Source organism: Anopheles arabiensis, chromosome 3 (genome assembly GCF_016920715.1).
Source record: "Anopheles arabiensis isolate DONGOLA chromosome 3, AaraD3, whole genome shotgun sequence".
Classification (NCBI taxonomy): domain Eukaryota; kingdom Metazoa; phylum Arthropoda; class Insecta; order Diptera; family Culicidae; genus Anopheles; species Anopheles arabiensis.
In genome coordinates, this window is record NC_053518.1 from 30,800,684 (window position 1) to 30,824,608 (window position 23,925).

At 46.2% G+C, this 23,925-nt stretch overlaps 1 protein-coding gene across 1 annotated transcript in view; it reads left to right on the forward strand.

The window, feature by feature from the left end:
* Positions 1–23,925, forward strand: part of LOC120904711 — a 108,695-nt gene that overhangs the window by 75,907 nt on the left and 8,863 nt on the right. Inside the window, exons 3-9 of the mRNA XM_040314944.1 lie at positions 13,994–14,085; positions 18,162–18,884; positions 18,964–21,093; positions 21,167–21,459; positions 21,532–21,668; positions 22,044–22,103; positions 23,341–23,464. Coding sequence (XP_040170878.1) covers positions 13,994–14,085; positions 18,162–18,884; positions 18,964–21,093; positions 21,167–21,459; positions 21,532–21,668; positions 22,044–22,103; positions 23,341–23,464 — 3,559 coding nt within the window. The remainder of the gene's footprint in view (positions 1–13,993; positions 14,086–18,161; positions 18,885–18,963; positions 21,094–21,166; positions 21,460–21,531; positions 21,669–22,043; positions 22,104–23,340; positions 23,465–23,925) is intronic.

The window sequence follows — 23,925 nt, forward strand, 5'->3', positions numbered from 1 at the left end:
AAAGCAATATTAATTTCGCCTCAAATGAGGCTAACAATCCATTCTCACCACCGTATCAATTTGTATAAATATCACGCAACCGGTTTTTTTTTAGTAATTATTGAACACATTTTTATGGTTCTCGCTACACGACATGCAAAACCGTGGTCGCCTCCTGATCCTTGATCTCGACCCGTTTTTTCTCGCTTTGAAGCTTTTTGCAAAACAACAAACCTCTCAGCCCGACAACACACGGCTACAAACGTTAGCACGACGCTTCCCAACCCTGCTACAGGTCGCCTTATAAGGGAGCAAACGATACACACCAATCAACAGAGAGCGAGAAAGAGCTAGAGGGGGTGGCATTATGTCATCCCAGGCTGGTCTCTATCGGGCAGTCTAATGTGTGTGTGTTTTTTTCCCTTTTCCGCTCGAATATCTTAAAGTGTGTGACACGGTGAGATGTAAACACAGCGAGAGGCACACGTTTGGGTGTATCTGAGCCACACCGACCGAAGTTTAGACTATGTCAACAATGTGTGCAACCTGTCACCGCGAGATAACCACGGCAGCAACACCACCGTTGTTACTTAAGCATTCGCTTTCGTTTATAGAATCCCGACTCTAATGGAATATTTACATTCGCGCGCCGTCCCTTCGATACCGACGACTCTGTGAATTTAAATTCCTCGTGCCGCTTACAACTGTCATCAAGCGTTTGTTTAGAGCTCGGGGCCTGACCATCTGGTGACATTTCGGATCATTTAACACGCACCGAAACGATCTACCGAACTGCTTTCGGATGCATCTGCCAGCTAGTGGAGCAAACGTTCAAACGGTGCATCAAATCTCGTCCAGATCGACCCGCTTTGTATGCTAAACTAGATGATAAATTGTCCGTAGCAGCAGCTTCCTATAAATGTAAAGATGTCTTGTAAAGCTTGCCTAACGATGACATCGTTTGACGGACTTAAAGTAGGCTTTTTCCCCTCTCGAGAGAACTTGTAAACGATCGTTAGCCTTCCCCTAATGAACTCATTCGAATGTAAATACCCGCCCAGCGTCACGCAGCGCGTCTTCCGTTCCCGGAAAGTGTTTCAAAAATACGACTGCCCGTCATCATTAGCACGGGCGTAGCCGCGAGGACGCCACACCACACAACATGGTCAACGTGGGTTGCGGTGGAATTGGAAGGCTTTTTTTTGCGCGCGCCACTATGATCTAGCCGCCATCAAAATCAATAGATGTCATTCATACACACCCAACGGGTACGGACACAAACGCAATCGCATGAGGCCAACGCAGGCAACAATCGATATGCATCTTCGTGCGGTATCTTTTTTGTTGCTGTTAATGATAACGAGATCTACTATGAAGGTGGTGAGAAAATGTTACACGTCCCTTGGCTAATGCGCAACTGGGGTGTTTTACGGTTTGCAGTAGTAATTTTAAAATTCACAACCAATCGACAAGTTTGGATGAAAGCTGTATCGAAACGGTGACGTTTATTATTCCAACGACACGCGGGGATTTGCCTTCCCAGTGCTAGCTCCCTATGCTAACAACTGCTAGGCAAAACCACGTGGATCTAATGTCACATGTGTTGCACCACTAGTGTATAACAGCCCTCGTCACGATACCTCGGAGGAAGGAAAGATCACTCACTACTTCTCAGCGCTATAATTACTGTGTTTATTTCACACGGAGATGATGCTGTCAGATGGTAATGATACGATCCATCCTACTACGCCTTTCGCAGGCAAATTGCAGTCGATTGGATGGGACGCTTATGTGCTTATGGCGGGGTAGATTTATGTTATACAGCGTTTGATTTTCCTCGCCCGAACGTTCGACAGGTTCAAGAACGTTCACTAGAGGACTGCGATCGTGAAGCAGGTCGTATCTGATCGTGAAAAATGATGTTACCGGCTGTGCTAGATGTCTAGTACTGTTTCTAGCGTAATCTTCAAATCAGCGTGTAAACATGTTCTGTTATTTTATTTCTGTAGTTGATTTGCGTTCGTTATGCAGTTATACTGGCAAGCTAGAAATATAAAGCTAATTAGCACACAGTATTCCTGTTGATCGGATAGAGTCATTACGTAGCCTGTGGCCTTGCATGCGACAAGATGTGAGATCGAATCTCGACTCTGAAAACACAGCATATGGTTTTATTAATCGGATTTAAATGTCAATATCATTCTTCAAAACAATTCTCTTTCCCCCCCAGTACACTGATATGTGTTTTTTCGTATCAAAAAAAACAACAAAGACGGCTATTTGTAGAAGTTCTTTCGTCACCAACAACATTGCATTAAATTTGGTCACGTTTGCCTATTTCGCAAGCTAATGACGCGGAACGTGCGTGTTTGGTTTCAATTATGTGTGCGTGTGCGAGCTACTAAAAAACCTATTAAAACTCTATTTCTCTAGCTGATTGATAAAATGAAGTGCGATACGCGAACTCAAGAACAAGTTGAGCTCATTTTGTCGAGCCGTTTTCTTGCACAAAACACGATTTTTATAAGCGCACGTAGGCCCCCGGATTGCGCTCGCAATAATCTCTTACATCATGTCATGCTTAAATTTGTCCCCTAGAATGTGTCCGTTCCGTTACAAATGGTGCACGGGAGTGGAACTAAAAACGGAAAGCGTACGCCCGGGCTAGCATCATGTCCATGCCAAGCACAAATCTTCAAAGCTCGTTTCTGCTGTTCTTTGAGCAGTGCAACGACGAGAGCCGGAAGCAGAATGTAAATTAGGCATCCGCTTGGCATGCTCTGTAGGAAAGCACGGCTGACGGCAGCGATGTGAGATTCTTCCGTCGCTTCAAAGTGCATCTCTTCAATCTCCAACAGCCTGTGCAGAGAGCAGCCTTGAAGACTTCTCTTATCATCGTGCGCCACTCACGTATCACCCGAAAAGTGTCGCGTAAAAAGGGGGAAAAGTAAAAAGAAGCTAAAAGCGACACAGTCTTTGATGGATTTCCTGTGGCGCATAGGAAGTGAACCATTGGGCAAAGGGGGAAGCAACCCATAATCCGCCTCGCAACAACACGGGTGGAAGGAAAGGAGGGTGTACGGGCTGAATATGGTTCGCTCGAACGGTTCCGCTGAAGCTTCAATGGGAAGGGGAAAGGATGTAGCTAAAGGAAGAGCGCATAACTATAACGTCGCCATCTCGATGCGCGTTTGGCTGGCCAAGGGTTGCGGCCGAGGGGTGTGACCGTTGCAAGGTGGAAATCGATGGAAAGGAAGGCAGCGGGCGGAGTGAGAGAGAGTACCGTAAGCTTATGCAAATCGTCAGAAGCTTGCGCGAAAGCGCTGGAAAAGTCTCACGGGCGGCCAAGAAAGAAAAAATGAACGGTATGTGCTATGCGTAACGACCCTTCGCTAACGGTTGGTTGGTCTGTTATACCTTTGGAGCTGTTCTGTCTCTCTCTCACACACACTCACACTGGCTTATTAGTCCTCCAACAACTTGCTTACCATTTAGATAGTATATGAGTGTTACAGAGGTTGCAAGAAGCGAACGACCGAGAATGGTCACAAAAAATGGCCAATAAACAAATTATATGGCTACAACTGGCGAGACGGCATTAAGGCCACACACATACACGCCCTCACCTGCTCGGCGTGAAGACGAGGCACCCGATACCGATCGCGTTTGGCAACAGGAAATGCATTCGCCATTAACACACACACACCAACTGCTCGGTATGCTTGATTGCACCAATGAAAACTGCATAACAAGTGTGGCTGCACTTTTAGTGCTTCGCACAAGTAGGAAGGCGCGTATTTTGGGGTGGAATTATAAACACACACCAACACAGAGAAAGTGTTAGTAAAAAAGCTTCTTCAGTAATGAAAAGGGATTCAAAAAAGCAATACATTCTTAGTTCTATTTAATGCATTAATTCAAAGACATGTGTTTTGGTGTGCATTTTAAATGAAGATACCTCTTCCTTCGATCGTCATTTCTGCTGGGGAAATGGGGGTGTGGAATTCTTTGAAAACTTTATCTTGATTTCTTCCCAATTTCCTGTCGTTGCTTTTATTTATTTACCAAGCAAGCTCGACTATTCGTCTGCCTTTTTTCTATTCGTTTCGCTATCTTTCCACCATGGCATCACCGGGAAAACATTCCGAAAGTTCATTCTGGTTCATTCTGGCTCTAGCCATTTTTCGATTCCCGTAACCGTATCGATTTTTCCACTATCTTCCCACGCTTGTTTTTTTTGCCACGCATTTGTTCAGTTTGGAAAGTTGCAATCGGAAAGGCGGAAATATAAATTTAAAAGGCAAAAAACACACACTCCGTGCTGTGTTGCAATAAAACTTCCTGTTCGATCAAATAAAGTTGCACAAAAAGAGAGAAGTTAAATGCAGCTTTTTGAAACTCTTTGCTTAGTTTGGCAAAGAAAGTGCTCTTGTACTCAGTTTTTCACGCTTAAAGTTCACTGTGCTTTGCCTAGTTGTAGTGTTTGTGTTGCAAAGTTTTTTAGAAGAAAACTCATCGTTTTAAGGGCAAATTCTCGATTTAAAACATTGTTCAAAACACTGTACCGAATAAAATCGCTTAATTATTGTTTTTAATTTGAAAAGATATTGAAAAAATTCTCTTAATTTGATATTTCCTCATTTCGCATTTAACACACCTCTCGCTCTTACAAAAACGTGTTAAATACGACATGATTTCCGAAGCACATTTCCGACACACACGGTCTTAATCGATTTGCAAGGTGAGTGTTGTCGGGTGTTGCTACATCGCTGCGAACGTTTTAACGCGCTAAAAAGACAGCTTTCTGACATTTATACCATTTTTTTTTGTTCGTCCCTCCTCAATTCCAACGACTCCATTCTGAGAGTCGCCAATGCTGTGCAGAGCAATAGTCATATTGCCTGCCCACCTTTTAAACCAACCACGTCTGTATCGATTATTTGCCTTCGATCGAGCTACCTCCTTCACCACCCCGAGTTTGGCGATGATGATGATGATGGTCAGCGTTTCTGCGACGCCATTTCCACCGAGCGAGATGCGTGTGTGGGGGTCTAAATTGCATCAATATTTAATTTATGCGCGCCTATTTGACCACTGTCCCCGCCGGTACGGCCGGTCGGTCGGTCAGTCGGTGTCGGTGTACTACAACCGTCGATTCGTCGATAAATATTAAATCGTAAAAACTGAAGGCTTGTTTTGCTTGGAGCTCTCAGCTGCTCGACATTCGCGCTCTGCCCGTGTAGGTTTTGGGGACCGTTCGGACTGACGAGTGTGACGTTTTGGTGGGTCAGTAGTATATGGGCCACTCACACACGCAGCTGGAACACGGTAAAAATGTTATTGGAATAGGTTGTTTAAAGCCCAAAGTATCTGATAATGTTTTGTGCCATTATTTTTCTATTCAATATGTGTTCAAAGTCTCTTGCTGTTTCAAATAATCTAAACCGAGCAAAGATGCAGAGCATTTTTCCAACATTTTCTTTCGAAAATTCCACAACACACTGACAAACATGTGTTCCTGCTGTCTTGGCTTAATTAAATTACTGTCCTCTACGAGCTGCCTCCGTGGTGTCCTACACGTTTTCTAATCCTTTTTGCACTTCCTTTCCTGTTACTCCAAAGACATCGGTCTCTTACCCTCCCTCTCCCTCACCGAACGGGTCAAAGGTCACGCTGCAGTTAAGTGGGCACGTCTTAGGGTCCATTGCACCCGACCGGTCGGTCGCCCCGGTAATTCGATTTGTGCAAACGGCTACAGCTGATGATTTTGGTTAAGTCGTTACCCATCCCACCGGTCATCGTCCCTAATCTGCCGGCAAGACTTCCTGCTTTTTAGTTTTGCAAACTGCAATTGACCACCATTGGGAGCGAAGCAGACAGTTCCTGGCAGGGACAAATTGCCATCCCAACCACCCCAACCAATCCATAATACTATCTCATAACCTCGGCAAATGCACACCACGTTCCCGGAACGACGACTTCCACTTGACAGACAGTAACTCTCATGTGCCGGCACACACGTTTAGGCAAGCCCTCATGCCAGGCTGGTGGTACCGTAGTGAAATGGTTTCACTTTTCAGCCGGAAAAGACGGTTACAATCTTGACCCGGCGCTCCCTCTCATACCATTCACTCCGGATCACTGCGAACACGGCAACATGAGCGCAACCCAATTATGCAAAACCATTATTTCATTTCGACCACCACCACTGGGTGGTTGGTGCAATTGGACTCGACCTTTACCAATTTCCATGGCAAACGTACGATTTTAGCGAATTTTCCATTTATTTCTCCTGTTTTTTTTTTTTGTGTCGTCTTTTTCGTCCAATAAAAGAGCGGAAGTGGGAAAACATATCTTTGCAACGCAACAAGCTGTTGCGCCGGCCCCGGTCGTTCCATTATGCTTTCGGGCTGTTTAAGCAGGTCTAATGAAACGGCTCGTTTGAAATTTCGGAATGGAAATGAGGAAGAAAATGACACTGAAGACTCTCAGGGCATGCAAAACCCATTAGCGCTTCTTTTTAGGCGCCCTTTTGCCAGCGCACTTTTGCTTTCCGCTCATGCAACTTCCAACCGTCGAGCTGGACACACACACACACGCCGAGACCGAGAGCGAAAGGTGAAAGATGTAAATGGAAAAGATGAAAGCGACTTCCCGAGAGAAAAATGATCACCGTTTGACGGAGTGTACATCCTTTTAAGGTATCTACTCTGGGTGTTGGAGTTGGAGCTGGAATAGGAAGAACTTTGCTCCTCTGATTTGTTGAATGACCGCAACAAATCAGTAAAATGTATAGATTTTTATTGAAACGCTTTTGTGCAACTGGGTAGGATGCAAGAAGTTATCTAATAAACGCCTCACACTGTTCCAGAAAAACATAAATTAGTCATAAAATATCCATCTATCACAATCGAACAGATGACTTCTATTCTACTTTTTTGTCCGTTTGACTCAATAAATTAAGCATCTAATTTAATTTTGTATCACAAAGCGCTCAAGATCACGAGCACAGTCCCCTTGACAGATGTGCTGCCTACTGTGAATCGAATCGTAGATAATAGAGGTCTTCCTACTACAACACCAAATATGCGATCGTTGTTACGCAATCTTCTCAATTCTGCACCGTTTGATTCTATTCTATTCGACCATGTTAAAATCTCATACGCCACCATCGCAACCCTCACAGCAATCCTCAATAAAATCGCTCAAATCCTACGCTCCGAATACCTCAACCTTACGAGGCACACACAAAGCACTATTCTATTAAGCTATTAAGCACTATTAAGCACTATATAGCATGTACGTCATGTAGCAGGAAAACGGCATTCTAACCCTTCCGAAAGGAGCCTCTAATCTCCTGCTGGAAGCACACAATAATGAATGTGATTTTAATTCAACGCGGTATTAATTTAACACGAGAGCTGTTCGTTGCCTTTGTCGCGACGACACGAACCCGGCCGCGTTAGCAAACCGTGTGTCCGACGCAGATGAAATTAAAAAGGTGACACCACATATATTTCCTACCGAAGCAAATCTCTTCCATGTCCATTTCCTACACGAACCGAAGTATATTCGCGTAGAGGATGGTGGGCGGCGAATCTCGGGTGAAGATCGTTTGCGATGAAGCAATTAATCATGCGCGCAAACTGCTGGGCGATCTTGTACAACGTATGTAAACGGTTCAATTGCGCTTCGAGGTAGAGCCGTCAGCTTTGATCATGGAGTTAGGATTGTCGCCCGAAAAAAAAGAAGTGATTTATTTCTTCCCAGCCCATACGCTAAAAGGAAACAGAAGTCTCTTTAGCAGCAATTTGTGTAGGAGTGATCGAAAATCGGAAGTGAGCTGCTTCTTTTGTAGGTACTGCTGTGATTGCTTGGAAATAAACAAAACCCCCTGAAACAGGAAGCAAGCCCCAAACGAAGGTCCAATAAACGCACGCAACTGCCTGCAACTGCGTGGTGGTAATGAATTTGGTGAAAACAGGTTTCATTGCTCATCTTCTCATTATCGGGCGGGAGGAATCGGACTTCCTGTACGGAGTTTTTGATTTATATATGTTTTGCTGCCCGTCGGTCGGACTTTCCGATCCGCGAGCAATGGAAGGCTAACCAAGCGATGCGCAGCGCAGTTGCGATTGCACCAGCAGTTGCATATTCAAATACGCATGCAAACAGCCCCATGCGTGCACTTCCGGTGAATGGAGCGGAGAGACTTGTTCGGGTGGGAAATTGTATTGCACCGGAGGCATTGGCCATGAAATGAAATTAAACGAGTGCTTAATCAGACCTTCAGGTTTAAGAATGGGAAAATGTTTCCGGGTGTAAATTTACCTTATCGTGGGTTTTTACGATTCCAACTATTTTTCTTGCATGGAGTTTGACATTTGGTGACTTCAAATTATGTCAAACATCCCCAAAAAATGTGGATAAATCAATATCTTTTGAAGTACTCAAATGAAGAACAATTCGATGTTGAGATGTCTGCTCAATGTCTACAAAGTTCTTCTTGAAGTAAAGCCTCATTAGTTTAAAATTAAGAGTGTCTGTTTTCCATTCAGTATCGCTTAAGAACTGTCACATCAACTGTCAAATATATGCGTCATCTCTGCACGCCAAAGGCAAGAATATAGGTCAAGGTAGGCTTCTCGGATTACTTTAATTCTCAAGTGAATTGCAAAAAAAAACACAACACACAGAAACAGCTCAATTTCAACTTTTGGACAGCTTATCCACTGCCACGGACGCATTAGAGCAAATGAGTTTGATTGCCTTTCCTGATAATCCTCTTACGCTCGCTCAAGTACCTCACCACAGTGTGTGAGTGTCGAGAGTTTAGCTGCAAAAAACCCTCCCCAACGCTGCGAGAAGTGCTTCATGGGAAATAAATTATCCATCCGCACGCCGGAGTTCTCCCTCCCGGCTGGCTCGAATTGGCAATTGAATGTTCAACAACCTCGTAAAACATTAAATTACACGATATGATGTCGGGCGTAAGTAATGAAGTAGCCAAGAAGCCAAGCACTTGCACTCACTGAACAGAACTTCACCCCTCCGAACAGATCGACTGGGTTGGGTAAGGAAATCATAGACTGCAGGTCATAAACTTCGCCTCCCAAGCACCACACACACACACACCGTCCGCTTCACAAAAGGGCCCGGTACGTCAATCCAATAAACATCCAAGCTGGAATTTCAAATCTGTGGGTGGAAAATTCCTCCACGCGAAGGCCTGCTGCTGCTGCTGCTGCTAGGTCGTTGCGGCCTAGACACGCGGCTCGTTCGGAGCTCGTGGAGCTCGGCTAGGTGTCTTGGGTAAAGTGTCGCGAATAATTAATTCACGCTTTATGACACAATCGGAAACGACTTCCATAAGGCCAGCTGGAGGAAGGTTTGGCGTGGTGTGTGCGTGGTAGATGCCTCCCCGGAAATGGGCATAAGAATGAAGATCCTGCTCAGAGTGCAGTTCAACCATTTTGGGGCATGTATGTATGTGTCACGCGGGACATCAAAAACCGATTGCTCTTTGTTCCGAAGTCGCAATCTGCAACTGCATCCCCCAAGATATGGTCGTCAGTACGCAAGCGAAGGAACACAAACGGTGGCGGCATTGTCGATGTTTAGTTTGTTAGGTAGGCGGCAACTCGCAAGCTTCCCTTTTTCCCTATCCAATTCCAAAGATATTTCCTCTCGGTGAATGTGAAACTATTAGACCGCAAGAGACCCAAAGCGCTCTTGACTTCAACCACACACGTGCCCGAGACGCAAACCGGACCGCTCACATCTTCCGGGCTTGTATCGGATTACTCTGCCGGGCCCTGTGGCCAACATCATTGGACACACGGACTCGAAACACTTCGAAGAATGGAGCAGTCGGGGATGCGGCTCATCGAGCGCGCTTCATCTACTGGCCTAGTATTCATGCTGCTTCAAGCGAACCGGACAGCGCCTCCGCCGGCTGGAGAAAACGTGTCGTCCGTCTCGATCGATCGATCGCCGACGATGATTATGATTTGATGAGGCGGCGGTACCCGACTAACAAGAGCGGGTGGCCGTGGTTGGGTTTTCGTTGCGCATTTTACTGTGCCACCACCCGCCGGATGCAACAATTCGCGCATATGCTAGATGACCTACTTATCTCTCTCTCTCTCTCTCTATTTGAAGTACAACAAACAGCTTTCACAAGAACGTTTCCCGCTCATGATCGCATCATGGTTCGTGTGTGTTTTTTTAGCGAAGATGGATGCATTCGGAGTCATCTCTAATCCGTCGCCTGTAAACAAAGATGAACAACAAGTAAACATGTTGTGAAAGAAAGGAAAAACAAACTAATGTACCAACTTTTTCTCTTCCCACACACACTGCTGCTGCTGTTCTGCATGAACTGTGCCACAAAAATTGTGCGGTTGATGGTTGATGCGGGCAGAGAAAAACAATTTTCCATTCCGGCTTTTTAACATCAACAACAATCCGTCTTCCTTTCGGTGTGGATTGCACAGCAGTACATGCGGCCTTGAAATTTGCGTGTGGCGGCTTGTGTCGGCCGGGTGGATGACATAAAGTGTACAAGGAAAATTACTTGCCGACTGCTCCAATATTATTTCGAGCGTGAACACTTTACGTGTCCCACCGTATGCTGTCATGAAAGACATGTTGGTTTTCGGGGGCCTTTTGGGAGGTTTTTGAACCTGTCATGGAGCATACAAGTAACACATTTTGAAGAAATTTTTACCCTTTATGCAAAGTGTTACAATGTATTAATGTTTGAGCACTAAAATATATTGTTTTTAGAGTCGAAAACATAGAAATTAATCTTAAAAATACAACTTTTTTGTATTTTCCTACTGCTCTGGAGTCATTTCAAGTTCAAGAAAACGTTAAAGCTTCCATCCCAGCGGACAGCAATGAGCACTCGTGCGTGAAAGTAAATTTTGCCCACCAAGTACCAAGCATGAAAACCACTCCACCGGATGACAAAAAGAGAACTTCCATTTGCCAATTTATGTTTCCTTGTCCCGGGGGAGGCGTTCAGCTTTTTTGGGGGAAGACCGAAATGATACTAATTGTACACTCCATATCCACCCACCAGCAGTGGGGTCAGTTTCAAATGGTAAACTACAGCCGCTTTAAGGTGTATAATAATCATCCCAGCACCACAATAATTTCGTGAGCAAAAACGAAATGTTTTATTGCCTTCCTGCCTGTCTGCAGGTGGTGCTGCTGCTGGGAACAGCAAGGTTCATTTCATGCCCCCTTCACTCTACCATTTTACGTTCATTTTGGGGGAAGATGAGAAGGTTTGGAGAAAGATTAGCAATAATTTACTGATGTGCAAAAAAAAAGGTAAAACTCAAGAAAGCGTTTGTCGTCTTGCTACTCCTGAAGAACGACGCGGGTCCATTCGCCAAATTAGAGCCGACTGTCAAGCGAACCGTGTCAGCTGTGGACGACGGGAGAAGCAAAACAAACAATGCTGAGTGAAATCATGCAATCTTAAAATGTTTCTCTGTTTCCACCTCGAAGAAACTGGATGAGTTTATTGAACCGAATGTTATTTGGTCGGACAGTTTCATTATTAATTGGCAGAATGGTTGGACCAAGCTTAATTTCCTTTCCGTTTTAGATCACCAACTTTCAACACGATTATGTGTAATTAATACTCTTAAAAATCTACTTAAAACATTATTTTAAACAACGAACATTACCACTTGGTCTCGAAGTAATTAATTTCAAACCCCCTAACTAATTCAAACTTCACATAGCCGCTCTCCGGGACTAAAAGTTTGTAATGAGATAAAAGTTTTGCATCGAAAATGCAACATCGATACTCGCCGTGATATAGACCTCTCGGGCTCATGCTGCTCCTGCACCCCGTCAACAGTGTACTTTAATTTAATTTTGTTAGGCACGAAGCAACTTCCTCCGGTTTGCAACTTGTAACTGACGGAAAGTTCACGACGAATCGCAACACCACCATTACACATAGACGGTCCGCCCCGCCATCATCTCAAGCAAAAGTCTGTAAGCGAGATCGTTGCTCGAATTGCTCCAGACCGGGCTAAGCCCGCGCCTTTTTGGCTGTAAGGCGGCCACACTTCCCATGACCTTTCGGTGCTGCCGGCCGCGCGCGCGCGCCACCGGTGTATGCAACGCGTGACACACGCGTGCCCTGACGTGACGCACCTTTCGGCATTGTAGTGAAATAATGCCTCCCAGCGTTTAACTTCTAACTAAAACCCCACCATCACATGGGCGTATGGGGGAAAAATCAAGCACCCAAGGGCACCATTTTAAATATGAGTTTTGGGACAAAAGGGTTTCGCGAGGGGGGTGTCGTCGGGTAGTAAAGATTCGCATTGAACGCTGCATGCACACTGCTCAAATATGCATAAGCTAAGTGGCGCAAAAACGCTGCAGTAGTATGTTCCATACTGCCTTCTTTTTTTTTTTTTCTTTTTTGCAACAATACATTTCCATCACCACTCCGTACGTTTTCTAGGTTTTCCTCCAAATTTAAAGCCTTTTTATTGACATTGTAACGTTTGCCTTCCGCGCGAAAGCATAAACCATCAGGCGGAGGTTAAGCTCACCTACCAACGAAGCTCCAGTCCTTCCTTTCTATATGGCTTTCTGTGTGAATGTGTCCAGCCAGAAGAAGGTGGTTGTGCAGAGTGTGGAAGAGTGTGCACAACATGAAATACTTTCTATTGCCTGCTGCTGCTGCACGGAAAACCCTCCCGGGAGGCGCAAAACTCTCGTTCGAACTTTTACCAAAGCTACAACCACGGCGCACACGCGGGAAACCCTTTTATGTAGGGCGAGAGCCAGCTCGCCAGAGCCTGTGGCATGGGATTGCGTGTGTGTGTGTAGGGGGAAGCACACCTTTTTCAATTTCGCTGTTTTGCTTCCACTTTTTTTCTAATAACACCAGGCCTCAGGCAAGTCATTTCTATAAATCGTGTTTTGTTGCATTGTATGTGTTTTTTAAAGTCATTTTAATCTTTTCCTATTGGTTGGAATAGTTTTGGAGGAAAAATTAAAACACAAATCTAGCTGACCATACATTTGAAATCAATCTCTGGCCAATAATTTTATTCAAATGGTCTTTTCCAGCCTTTACCGCTGCATAATTCCATCCATAACCTTACGCAACGCACCGTTTTTCACACAGCATACTACAGGGTTAGCCTGTCTAGCCAAAAATTGAGTTTGTCAAATATTATTTGCCAAATGCAAAGTATCTGAGCGACTATTCGGCATTCGAGCTACCATTGATATTGTTTAAATGTATTTTACGACCTTAAGTTATTCACATATAGTAAGCGGTGTAAGTAACCCTGCATGGTGTACTGCAACGACCACACAATGAGACTGCAGCCGCAATTTCCAATCGATTGTATGTGCCGCCAACGAATAAATGGGCAATCATCGACGGTAGCAGTTAATTTTAGGATGCTGCTTTCCCCTCCCCTTTTCTCTCTCTGAACACTTCTCCCTCCACGGCACTGCCTATTAATGTTCATGTTTGGCAACATATGAAGCTGCAAAGCTTTAGCAAACGCACACAAAAAACAATGCATCACTTTGTCATTGACCTCGTGGCAATTAGCAGGAGAGGGAGCTCGACCTTTAAAACTGAAGCGCTCTGTGAAGCAGATAGACAGACAGCAACGCCTCGCTTAAAAAGCCATTTAAGCTTCCTATCGCTGCGTTGACGTAGACAGGGCGATTTTGTCGACGTTTGCTTTGGCTGAGACTAATACGCCGTACTACCACCACTTTATCACATCCAAACGGGGCGGAGGGCGCGAGATAACTTATCCATCTGCAGGCCAAGGGTAGGAAAAGGGCAGTTTAGATATCGAGCAGCAGCAGCAGCAGCGGGCCTCTGTTTTACAATCGTGACCGTCAAACGCGCCAGCATTCCCGTTTCCGCAATGAATGACAAAAACCCTTCTGCTTTGTGTGCTTCGTTGACTAATGTTTGTTGTTTTCTTTGTCGCTTTTGTCGTTACAGATAAAATTGAAGAAAATCCTAGGCTTAACAGTATGCAGCAGCGCCGGGCTCGATGTATCCTCCACCACCGGCGTCCTTGCGTATCCGGCAGGGTAAGTTAAACGTAGGGGAAAGCGGGGCAAAATGGGCATGTGGGGCAAAATGGGCACCCTCTATTTAAGCATTATTTGACTACAAAGCTACTTTCCAATGCTCAAAATGTATTAATTAGAGTGTTTTATGAACACCATGTAAGTTTCATAACCCTAACACAACAAATAACCAAGAAAAGTGCAAAATAAGGTTTAGTAGCATATTGATGTAATTTTTGTCACTTCGAAAATAAGCTTAACCCAGTGTCACAGGGATGCGTTGAAGTTTTACATTACATATTATTAAAGATATGATATTTCTATACAATTTGTCTGAAGAAAGCAAGGCGATCGAATGCGTATTTTTACTAATATAACATAAAATACAAAAATGCTTCACGTGGGGCAAAATGGGCAGTTACGCTTGGGGCAAAATGGGCAGATACTTTTGACAAATGGCGTTTGGTGAGGCTATGGTGTTGTATTTGTCGCCTCAATAATGATAACAGACTTACTTACTTATCCGGCGATAAGTCATATGATAACAGAAACAGCTTCAAAAGAATCGATTTTGTAGATTTAAACATGTAAAAACTGTTTTAATTTTGATAACATATTTTTGGAAGAATTTTAAGGGCTTTCCTGACCAGCAAAACAAAAGATAGAACGAAAATACAATTCACGAAACGGTGCGCAAAAGCATAGACCATTACCTAAGCGCAGTTGTTGTGGCCCATTTTACCCCAGTCTTTTGACGTTTCACAGTTTGTTTACATATGCCCATTTTGCCCCAGGGCTATGCCCATTTTACCCCGCCTGTCAAAATAGCTTCTCGTAAAACATCAACTTTTATTTTACACTGTTTTCATGATTTTAAGTTGTTTTCATTCTATGTGGCAATTTTAATCCATAGATAAATAGTGGAGGCATACAATAATGCACGATTAATTGTGTTTTGTGGCATATTCAATGGAATATTCAGTAAACTGCTTAACATGCCCATTTTGCCCCGCTTTCCCCTACATTTAATCGTCAATTTTGTTTTGTTGAAATATACGATTGCTGTTAATATTCCGCATAAAATAGATTTTTTTCTATGAGAAATTGCATAGCTTTAGGCGCAATTCCATGACGAGAGCTTGCGCAGAACTTTGTCAAACATGGCTCTTTTGCAATCTATTTTATTAAAGAGTCTGTTAAACATCAACGCACCAACTCAACGCAGAACGTTCCAAAACCTTCTATTAAAAAACCCCGTTTCACCGCCTGTACACAGCGTGCATCGAGCCGATTTCGTCTACGGTTCGATGCAAATCGCCAAACCCGACGGTGAAGCCGGGTCTCTCCCCATGCTTCGAAAGCCGAGCCGGGCCGGTTTACAAACACCGTAACCTTAATTCGGACAGATCGGCGCATCGGAAAGCGGAACCCCTCAGCTCAGCTACCACCGGCGGAGAAGGCTCCGTGCGGCCGGCCAGCACCACGAGCTTCAGCACTAGTGACTAGTTCCGCAACCAGCGTTCAAGATTGAACCGGGCCGGTAAACGGTCCACCCCGGGTTTACACACATATTTTAATGGCGAAAGTGGTTTTCATCGCTGCTGGTAAGCAGCAACAAGAACGGCGCTACCCTTCGCTCGCTTCGCGCAGGATTATTATTCGATTAGCGTTCGGACACACGACGACTCTTACATGCGTGAAACAAAACAAAAATCATTAACATCAGCCACACTCGCCGAACAACGGATGAGCTTTATCTACAAATTTGTTTTCAATTTGCTACGGATTAGTCCACCCCCCACTCAAAAACACAACAGCGATTCCGGAACGAACACAGCCAAATTAATGTTGTGTTTGCAAAACGTGCTCCTCGTACCTGCGCGCATGTGTTTTTAGGTTTACTTTCTTCTTTCTTCATCAACTGCCGTAAACATAGGGAGAGTGAAGCATGCGAAGCATATCGAACCAAATTGTTCCTAATTAAGCCACATTATCTACGCAAACCTAACCTCTCGCGACTGGCCACCGCCCACTTCCAAAATTCGAATAGGATCAATTTAAAGTATTACAGGCATCCCACTCGTATCGACACATACGCATACATACCCTCTTCCACTCACGGAGAATGGGGAGAAACGTATCGAATTGTAATAATTACAAACCACAAACTTTCATCTTTAGTGTTGCTTATTTGTAACGAAATTTATTCAAAATAGATTATTTTTTAAAGGGACTTTCTAAGCGGGGTTTACATTTAAACCTATACTTAGTGTCGATATTCCTCAGGAAAGTCTATGTTGAGTGTAGGCGCTTATAATTAAGCAGCAAGCGTTTTAAGATAATTGACATATCCGTCAAACAGTGTAATCTAGCCACAAAATAAAAAAAAAAGGTTAATCATCGCATCAACAGAGCATTACTATCACGCCCGAATCAATATACCAATTCGTCTAGAGATAAGTTTTTGCTGAAGACGTTCATTCATCGTAACAGATGCTTAAAAGTTGTACATTTAAAACCCACCCTTAAGGAGGTACAATGTGGGTTGATCGTGCTGAGTGTGCCTGGTCGAAAATGTTGAGCATTTTATTTGCTCTTTCCATAATAAATTGAAAACTACATCGTTAACGATCGACAGTCGGTTCGTACGAATGCAGATAGCTGCCTTTCAATAGATCGTGTAGTAGAGGCGGCTTACAATCGTGTTGATCACCATTTTCTTCCATTTTTTGTCGATGTGCTAATGCTTTTGAGTGACCGTTGATGTACTCTCCCGAAAAAGAAAAAAAACAAGCTAGTCGACTAGTCCAACACTAAAAATAATAAAAAGACAAATATGCAACCCTGCGCGTAGGCTAAAAGCGTATTTGCATGTGAAGTGACAGTCCCCTGCCCCTGGATAGACCACCAGATAAGAAGTCATTTTTATACAGTTCAGTGTGCGGTGGGCATTGATCGCCTTGGTCGCCAAAAACAAACAATACGCGCGCGCCCGGGACAAACAACAACAAGCTCGCTAATGCTTAAACACAATGTTCGATGAGCTGAAGATTAAGCAGGAGATGAGATAGCCTTACATGCGAAGCGGGAGGAGCTTTATTTTCGCCTTTCGGTACGTGCTGACAAGCAAACAAACATTTCGGAAATATTGGAAACACACACGACACACGAAACACGAACGATTGACGGGGTTTGTTTCGTTTGATTTTTGTTGTACCGCAGACAAATTGACCCCCGGAGGCGCAAGTGGTGGTAGTTTGGGGCGTCGATGAAGAAGCTGTACAACTTCCTACGCACGCGCTGGCCTTCTTTGCGTTGCTTTTACACTAGGGCTCAACCTTTTCACGCAACGCTCATTTGGTCGCCCAAATCAAGATGCACATTTAAAGCTTCAAGATACATATTGCGCCTTCGCTCGGGCCTTCGATGATTGACCACGTTGCGCGAACGACTTGCGAAGGTAAACCCTCGAAAGCTGATCAAACCGAAAGCTGCGTTTCGTAAGCGAGAGGAGCCCTTAAAAGGCAGCCACTGCTTGTGCTAACTAGGCGGACGGACGGCCGGAACCCACCGCCCGAACCGAAACTTGGTCGTCGTCGTGTGTTTGCTGCGTTTGCATCGGGGCGCGTACACCGAGAGTGCGAGCGCGGGGCTTATTGTGCATTGTGCTTGATATTAATATCTCGCCAAACACACACAAAGGAAAGATCAATAGCACGAGATGTGTTAATGTTGGCCAGCTGTAGGGAAATCTAGTTGAAGAATGCGTGAGCTAAAGAGTTGGCCGAAATGGTTCGCTTTTTGAGGCGGAATCGGTAAAGCAAATACAACGATATGCTAAGGTGAAACCCTTTGCTTACACATTTCATGCCAGTAGAAGTGGCAGTGTTTCGTAACATCGGAGTTAAAGCTACCATTAACGATGAAAATGGCCAAGCGACGAACCTACCAACTTCATTTGCATAGCGCTATTTCAAATTTTCAATGGAACTCTCGTTCAATCTGTGTTGCAACATACAGCATTACACCAAATGACTCCACAACTTCTTGATTATTAACTCTCGTCCCATTTCTGTTTTCCCTCCCGTCCCCCACAGATGCACGGTGGTGCTGTTCAACTCCAAAAAGCTGTCCCAGAACTTCCTGCTCAACACAACGAAGAAAGCCATCACGGCGGTTGCATACTCCGAGTGTGGCCGGTACCTGGCGACGGGCGAGTGTGGCCACAATCCCTCGATCAAGGTGTGGGAGCTGGACGCGTCCGGCGGCCCCGGTGGCGGTGGTGCGATCGAGAACGGTGCGGCCGGTAGCATCGTGGCCGAGTTCTCGGGCCACAAGTACGCGGTCAGCTGTGTGGCCTTCTCACCCACGGGCAAGTACCTGGTGTCGGTCGGGTCGCAGCACGACAACATCGTGAACGTGTTCGACTGGAAGGCGAACCTCAAGATCGCCTCGAACAAGGTGACGGCCAAGGTGGTGGCGGTGAGCTTCAGCGAGGACGGCAACTACTTTGTGACGGTGGGCAACCGGCACGTGAAGTACTGGTATCTGGAGGGCAGCCGGAAGTACAAGGAACCGATCCCGCTGATGGGCCGCAGCGCCATCCTGGGGGAGCTGCGCAACAATGACTTTTGTGCGGTGGCGTGCGGCAAGGGCGAGATGGCGGAAAGTACGTACGCGATCACGCGGAACGGCCATCTGGTGGAGTTCAATGCACGGCGCCTGCTCGATAAGTGGGTGATGTGCAGGACGAATGCGGCCAACTGTATGGTGGCCAGTACAAAGTACATACTCGTCGGTTGTGCCGAAGCCATCGTGAGGTAGGTGTTTGTTTGGAAGCCCTTTCAAAAGATAACAAGAACGGCTCTTTAACGCTTTACTCTCTAATTCTCTTTTTAGGGTATTTAATGCCGAAACGCTAGAATACATTACCACCCTGCCCCGGACCCACTTTCTCGGCGTGGATGTGGCGCAGGGCGTCCACATCAACCACATGATGGCGGTGCCGCAGAACGCCAAGTACCCGGACACGATCGCGATCGTGTACGACGAGGCCCGGTCGAAGGTGACGTGCGTGTACAACGACCACAGCCTGTACATCTGGGACCTGCGGGACATTCGGCGGGTGGGCAAGAGCCAATCCTTCCTGTACCACTCCGCCTGCATCTGGGGCGTCGAAACAGTGCCATTCAGCTACCAGCAGCAGCTCCGGCAGCACAACGGCGGGGCGGCGAACGGGGCCGGCGACACGCTGCCGTCCGACTGCTTCATGACCTGCTCGTCCGACGACACGATCCGCGTGTGGGACGTGGACAGCTGCGAGACGAACGAGGTGTACCGGAAGAACATCTACAGCAAGGAGCTGCTGAAGGTGCTGTACATCGACGACGAGCTGAACTTCATCAAGGACACGGACAATCCGATCCACAGCACGGAGAAAAACTCCAGCTACGACGGGCGGAACGGAGTGCGCTGCATCAAGATCAGCCCAGACAGCCGGCAGCTGGCGACGGGCGACCGGAGCGGCAACATTCGAATCTACAATCTCAGTAACCTTAAGCTGATCACAACGATCGAGGCGCACGACTCGGAGGTGCTGTGCCTGGAGTACACGAACGAGAAGATCGAGCGACGGCTGCTGGCCAGCGCTAGCCGGGACCGGCTAATACACATCTTCGACTGCGAGGCCAACTATCGCATCCTGCAGACGCTGGACGACCATTCGAGCAGCATCACGTCGGTGCGGTTCATCGGGGCGGGCAAGCAGTTCCAGATGGTGTCGTGCGGTGCGGACAAATCCATCATCTTCCGGCACTTCCAGAACAACGTGTTTCTGCGCGGGAACAATTGCTCGGGAAAGAACACGCTGTACGACATGGAGGTGGACAGTAACAGCAAGCACATACTGACCGCGTGCCAGGACAGGAACATCCGCGTGTACAGCACGCAGAACGCGAAGCACACGAAAACGTTCAAGGGTTCACACTCGGACGAGGGCAGCCTGATAAAGGTGAGCCTCGATCTGAGCGGGATCTACATTGCGACGTCCTGCACGGACAAAACGCTCAGCGTGTACGACTACTACTCGAACGAGTGTATGGCGCGCATGTACGGCCACAGCGAGCTGGTGACGGGGCTAAAGTTCACCAACGACTGCAAGTATCTCATATCGGCCAGTGGCGACGGGTGCGTGTTCATCTGGCAGGTGCCGCACGACATGATCGTGACGATGCAGGCCCGCCTGTCGCAGCAGGCACTGCGGTCGGGCTTGCAGCCGATCCCGCGTACCCTCCAGCCCACCAACCCGTTCACGGATGCCATTCTCAACCACCCGCAGCCAACGCCACCGGCACCGAGCAGCGTGTCCGAGTTTGGCTCTCCGCCGAACAGCGCATTCCTGGTGGACGATGCGCCGGGTACGCCCGGGTACCGGTTTTCCGACGTCGGCCAACTGCCCCAGTGGGCCAAGCGGAAGCCTTCGGAAGATTTGCAATCCAGCTCGCCCGTACTCGGTAGCAGCCCGAGCCAGACGGGGGCGAACTTCGGTGGACTAGCGCCGAAGCCGCGCGGTCGCTGGGGCCAGAAGGGTGTCGGTGGCCAGCTGGAGGATCCGTTCGATTTGCGAAACATCGTGGAGAGCAGCCCGCTTGGCACCACGTTCGTGGGTGGTGACTCGCGGCAGCAACCGACAACGCCACAGCCCAGCGCCACCGCAGCGCCCGGACAGCCAATACATCCACCGGCCACCAACACACCGACGTCCGGGTACAATAGCAGCGGCTCGAAGGATGTGTACAGCAACGCCTACCTCAGCGAGGACAGCTCCATCGACAGTGGGCGCGAGAACCGGCGGCCCGATCTGAGCTCGTTCCTGCACAAGAAGATCACCGAAACGAAGGCGTTGAACAGCCTGAACTCGGAATCGAACACCGAGCACGACGGGGACGTGGAGGACATTTCGGACGGTGAGCGAACGAGCTCGGACCACGGCATGGTGTACTACCCATCGGCGGCGCCATCCACACCGACGTACGTGGCACCCCCTTTTCAGTTGTCACATTTGAATGTGTTTTTAACGAAAGCTTCATTCATCGTTTTACAGGGATTTCAAAATCAACGAAATCGACACGAACGAGCTGCGCAAGTCGATCCGGCGCCAGAAGCTGGAAAAGCAAGGCCTTAGTCTGGCGGCTCAGTTTCAGAGTGCCGCCTCCGGCACCGGTACCGGCACGTCCGACGACGAGGACGAAGGCTCGACGCCCAGTGGCGATAATGCGGATCGATCGCTTGCCTCCACCCTCGGTGGTAGCTCGGAAAGCATTCCGCAACAGACTTCGTCCACCTTTCTGCAGGCCGTCCTCGATGGGCCGGGCAGTTTATCGGACCGGGAGCGCTGTAAGTCTGTGGCTGCGATAGTCAACCGAGGGAAACGTATTTAAAGCTTGTTTTCCTCTTTTATCTCTGCAGCCCAAGCGCGCAAAAGCATGAGCGCGAAGCACAACAACGATGCGAAGATTACCACCAGCATATCGAAATCGTTTGCCAACAACAAAAAGGAAGAGCTGATGAAGGTGATCAACGAGGCAAAGGCAAAGCTGGAGAATGTGAGTATTGGAGTGGTGTGTGTGTGTCTGGCCACTGAAACTCCCCTCCCGGAATCGAATCCCGAACCCAACCAATCCCGTTTCGAAAAGTGTACTTTAAATGTTTTAGCATTCCGTGTCCTATTTTCCAATTTCCCTCATTTCATCCAATCGACTACGTAGACATGTGTTAAAAATTAATGGCCTTCCTCTTTTGTTGGGATTGTGTGTGTTTTTTCGCCTTTGTCTGTTTGTTTATGTGTTACGCTGATTTTCATTTATTTTTAATTATCGTTCATGCGTGTTGTTGTGTGTTTCTCCCCGCTGCTGATATGAAACCATCCTTTCCTGCATTCATAAATAACTCCTTTTTGGTTGAAACTATGTATTTTCTAGGGGATAATGTTTCATAATATGCGTGAGATTAAACCTCCATTAAATTATGCTCAATTCAAGGTGAGAATCCGTGTGTTTCCATGTTTTTTTTTTTTTGGTCCGTACTACTACTGTTGAAGCATTCTACTGCTACTCACTTGCACACAGCCACACAATATGCTTGTAGAAGAAGGTGATGTTTTAACCCACTTTGTGTCGGTAACACACAGTGATTGTGCTTGTTCATTGTTGAAATGCATTGCAAATTTTAATAATCTCACTTTCAGTTTAATATCTTCATTCCTCTTAAGTGCGTGACATCTCTTTCTAATGATAGAAATAACGCTTTAATGATCCATTTCTGCTTTTAATAACAAAAGAGTGACCATTTCATAAACCTACTTCATAAAAAGACCTACCAAAGCTAATGATAATGCGACACGCTCGTTTTAAATCCACAAGCTCCTGGTGGCATAATGCTGTCGACCCAGAAAAGCTATCAAAATGTCATCAATCAAATCAACCGTCCGACCACCTCCTCCTACCTTTTTCTTTGTTGCTCTCCTCTGTAGCAGTGCCAATTTCGATCGGTAATTAATCCATTCCAGTTGCAGTTTGCAACCGATTTCCACCTACACATCGCCATGCTCGGTTAAATCCGGCTGGGGTTTTGCTTTTTTCTTCCGTGCTGTGTATTATTTCACAGTGTTGCATATGAACAATATGCACCCGATGGGGGAGAGCGCTAAACACTACTGACTGGCCACAGTAGAATAACACCGATCGAATGATTTACGATGCAAAGTCGGCACGGTGTGTTTCTCGTTTGCTCGGTGGAAGGGGTGGGCTGTTGTGTTTTGTAGGAGCTTTTTCGTTCGCATGTAGAGTCATTGTGATTCTTGCTGTTTTGAATTTGTTTTGTATGCAATGGGACTAAGAGTAAGAGCGTCATAAATTGTGTTGTTTTGGACGGGTGTGCAAATAAATGGAAACAGATATAACTTATGTCTCCTTGCCATTGCCGATGGAGATTTGAATTTGGTGCAATAACAACAACCATTTCGTAAGAACAAACTACTTTTGGCTTTGGCTAATCAATATTTTCTTCAAACTTTAAGCTACAATCGCGTAGTTTAACAATTACCTTAACAAAAATTGATCCAGATTGACCATTCTTCTTAAAACAGCCATTTCCTCCGCTGTAATCCTACACTAATGCAACTGTCCACTGGATTCCTTAACATCTTTCCACTAAATACGCTTCAGCATCGTTGTATGAGTAAACTAATCAACTTTACTATTCCACAAATGCTTCCAGGTCGGCTACCGGTCCGGTCTACGCGCTAGTCATAGCATATCCGACTTGAGTCACTCGATGAACATGTCGGGAGCGAGTCCCAACCGCACGCAACGGATAGGTAAGAGTTTTCGCTTCCCTTTTCGTATCACACCAACACACTGTCACACATCTCCTTCATTCATTTTTCCCCATTTCGTTGGTGTTCTGTTTTATGTGTTTCTTTTTTATGTACTAACATTCCACATCACGAGACCAAAAGCTAACTCAAAGTAGTGATTTGTTTATTTGTGTGTGTGCGCGTGTGGCCACAATCATCACGGGCTTGCTCTGCGTGTGTTTCGGGTTCACATTTGTTTTATTCACATTATATTGATTTCTTTTAACACATTTTCCTGGTTGGCAGGAAAATGAATTGGTTTGTTCGCTTGAACCAGAAAGCTAACTGCACTGGGAGAGAGTGGTAGAAATCTGTTGATTGTAGGAAGCAAGTAAAGATAGCAAAAAAAAGTAATTAATACAATCACCGCGCTATTGCTGCCGCAGTTTCCTGAAACCATTCTGAAATATTGTCCAAATTATGATATCATTTTGTTCGATTCGATC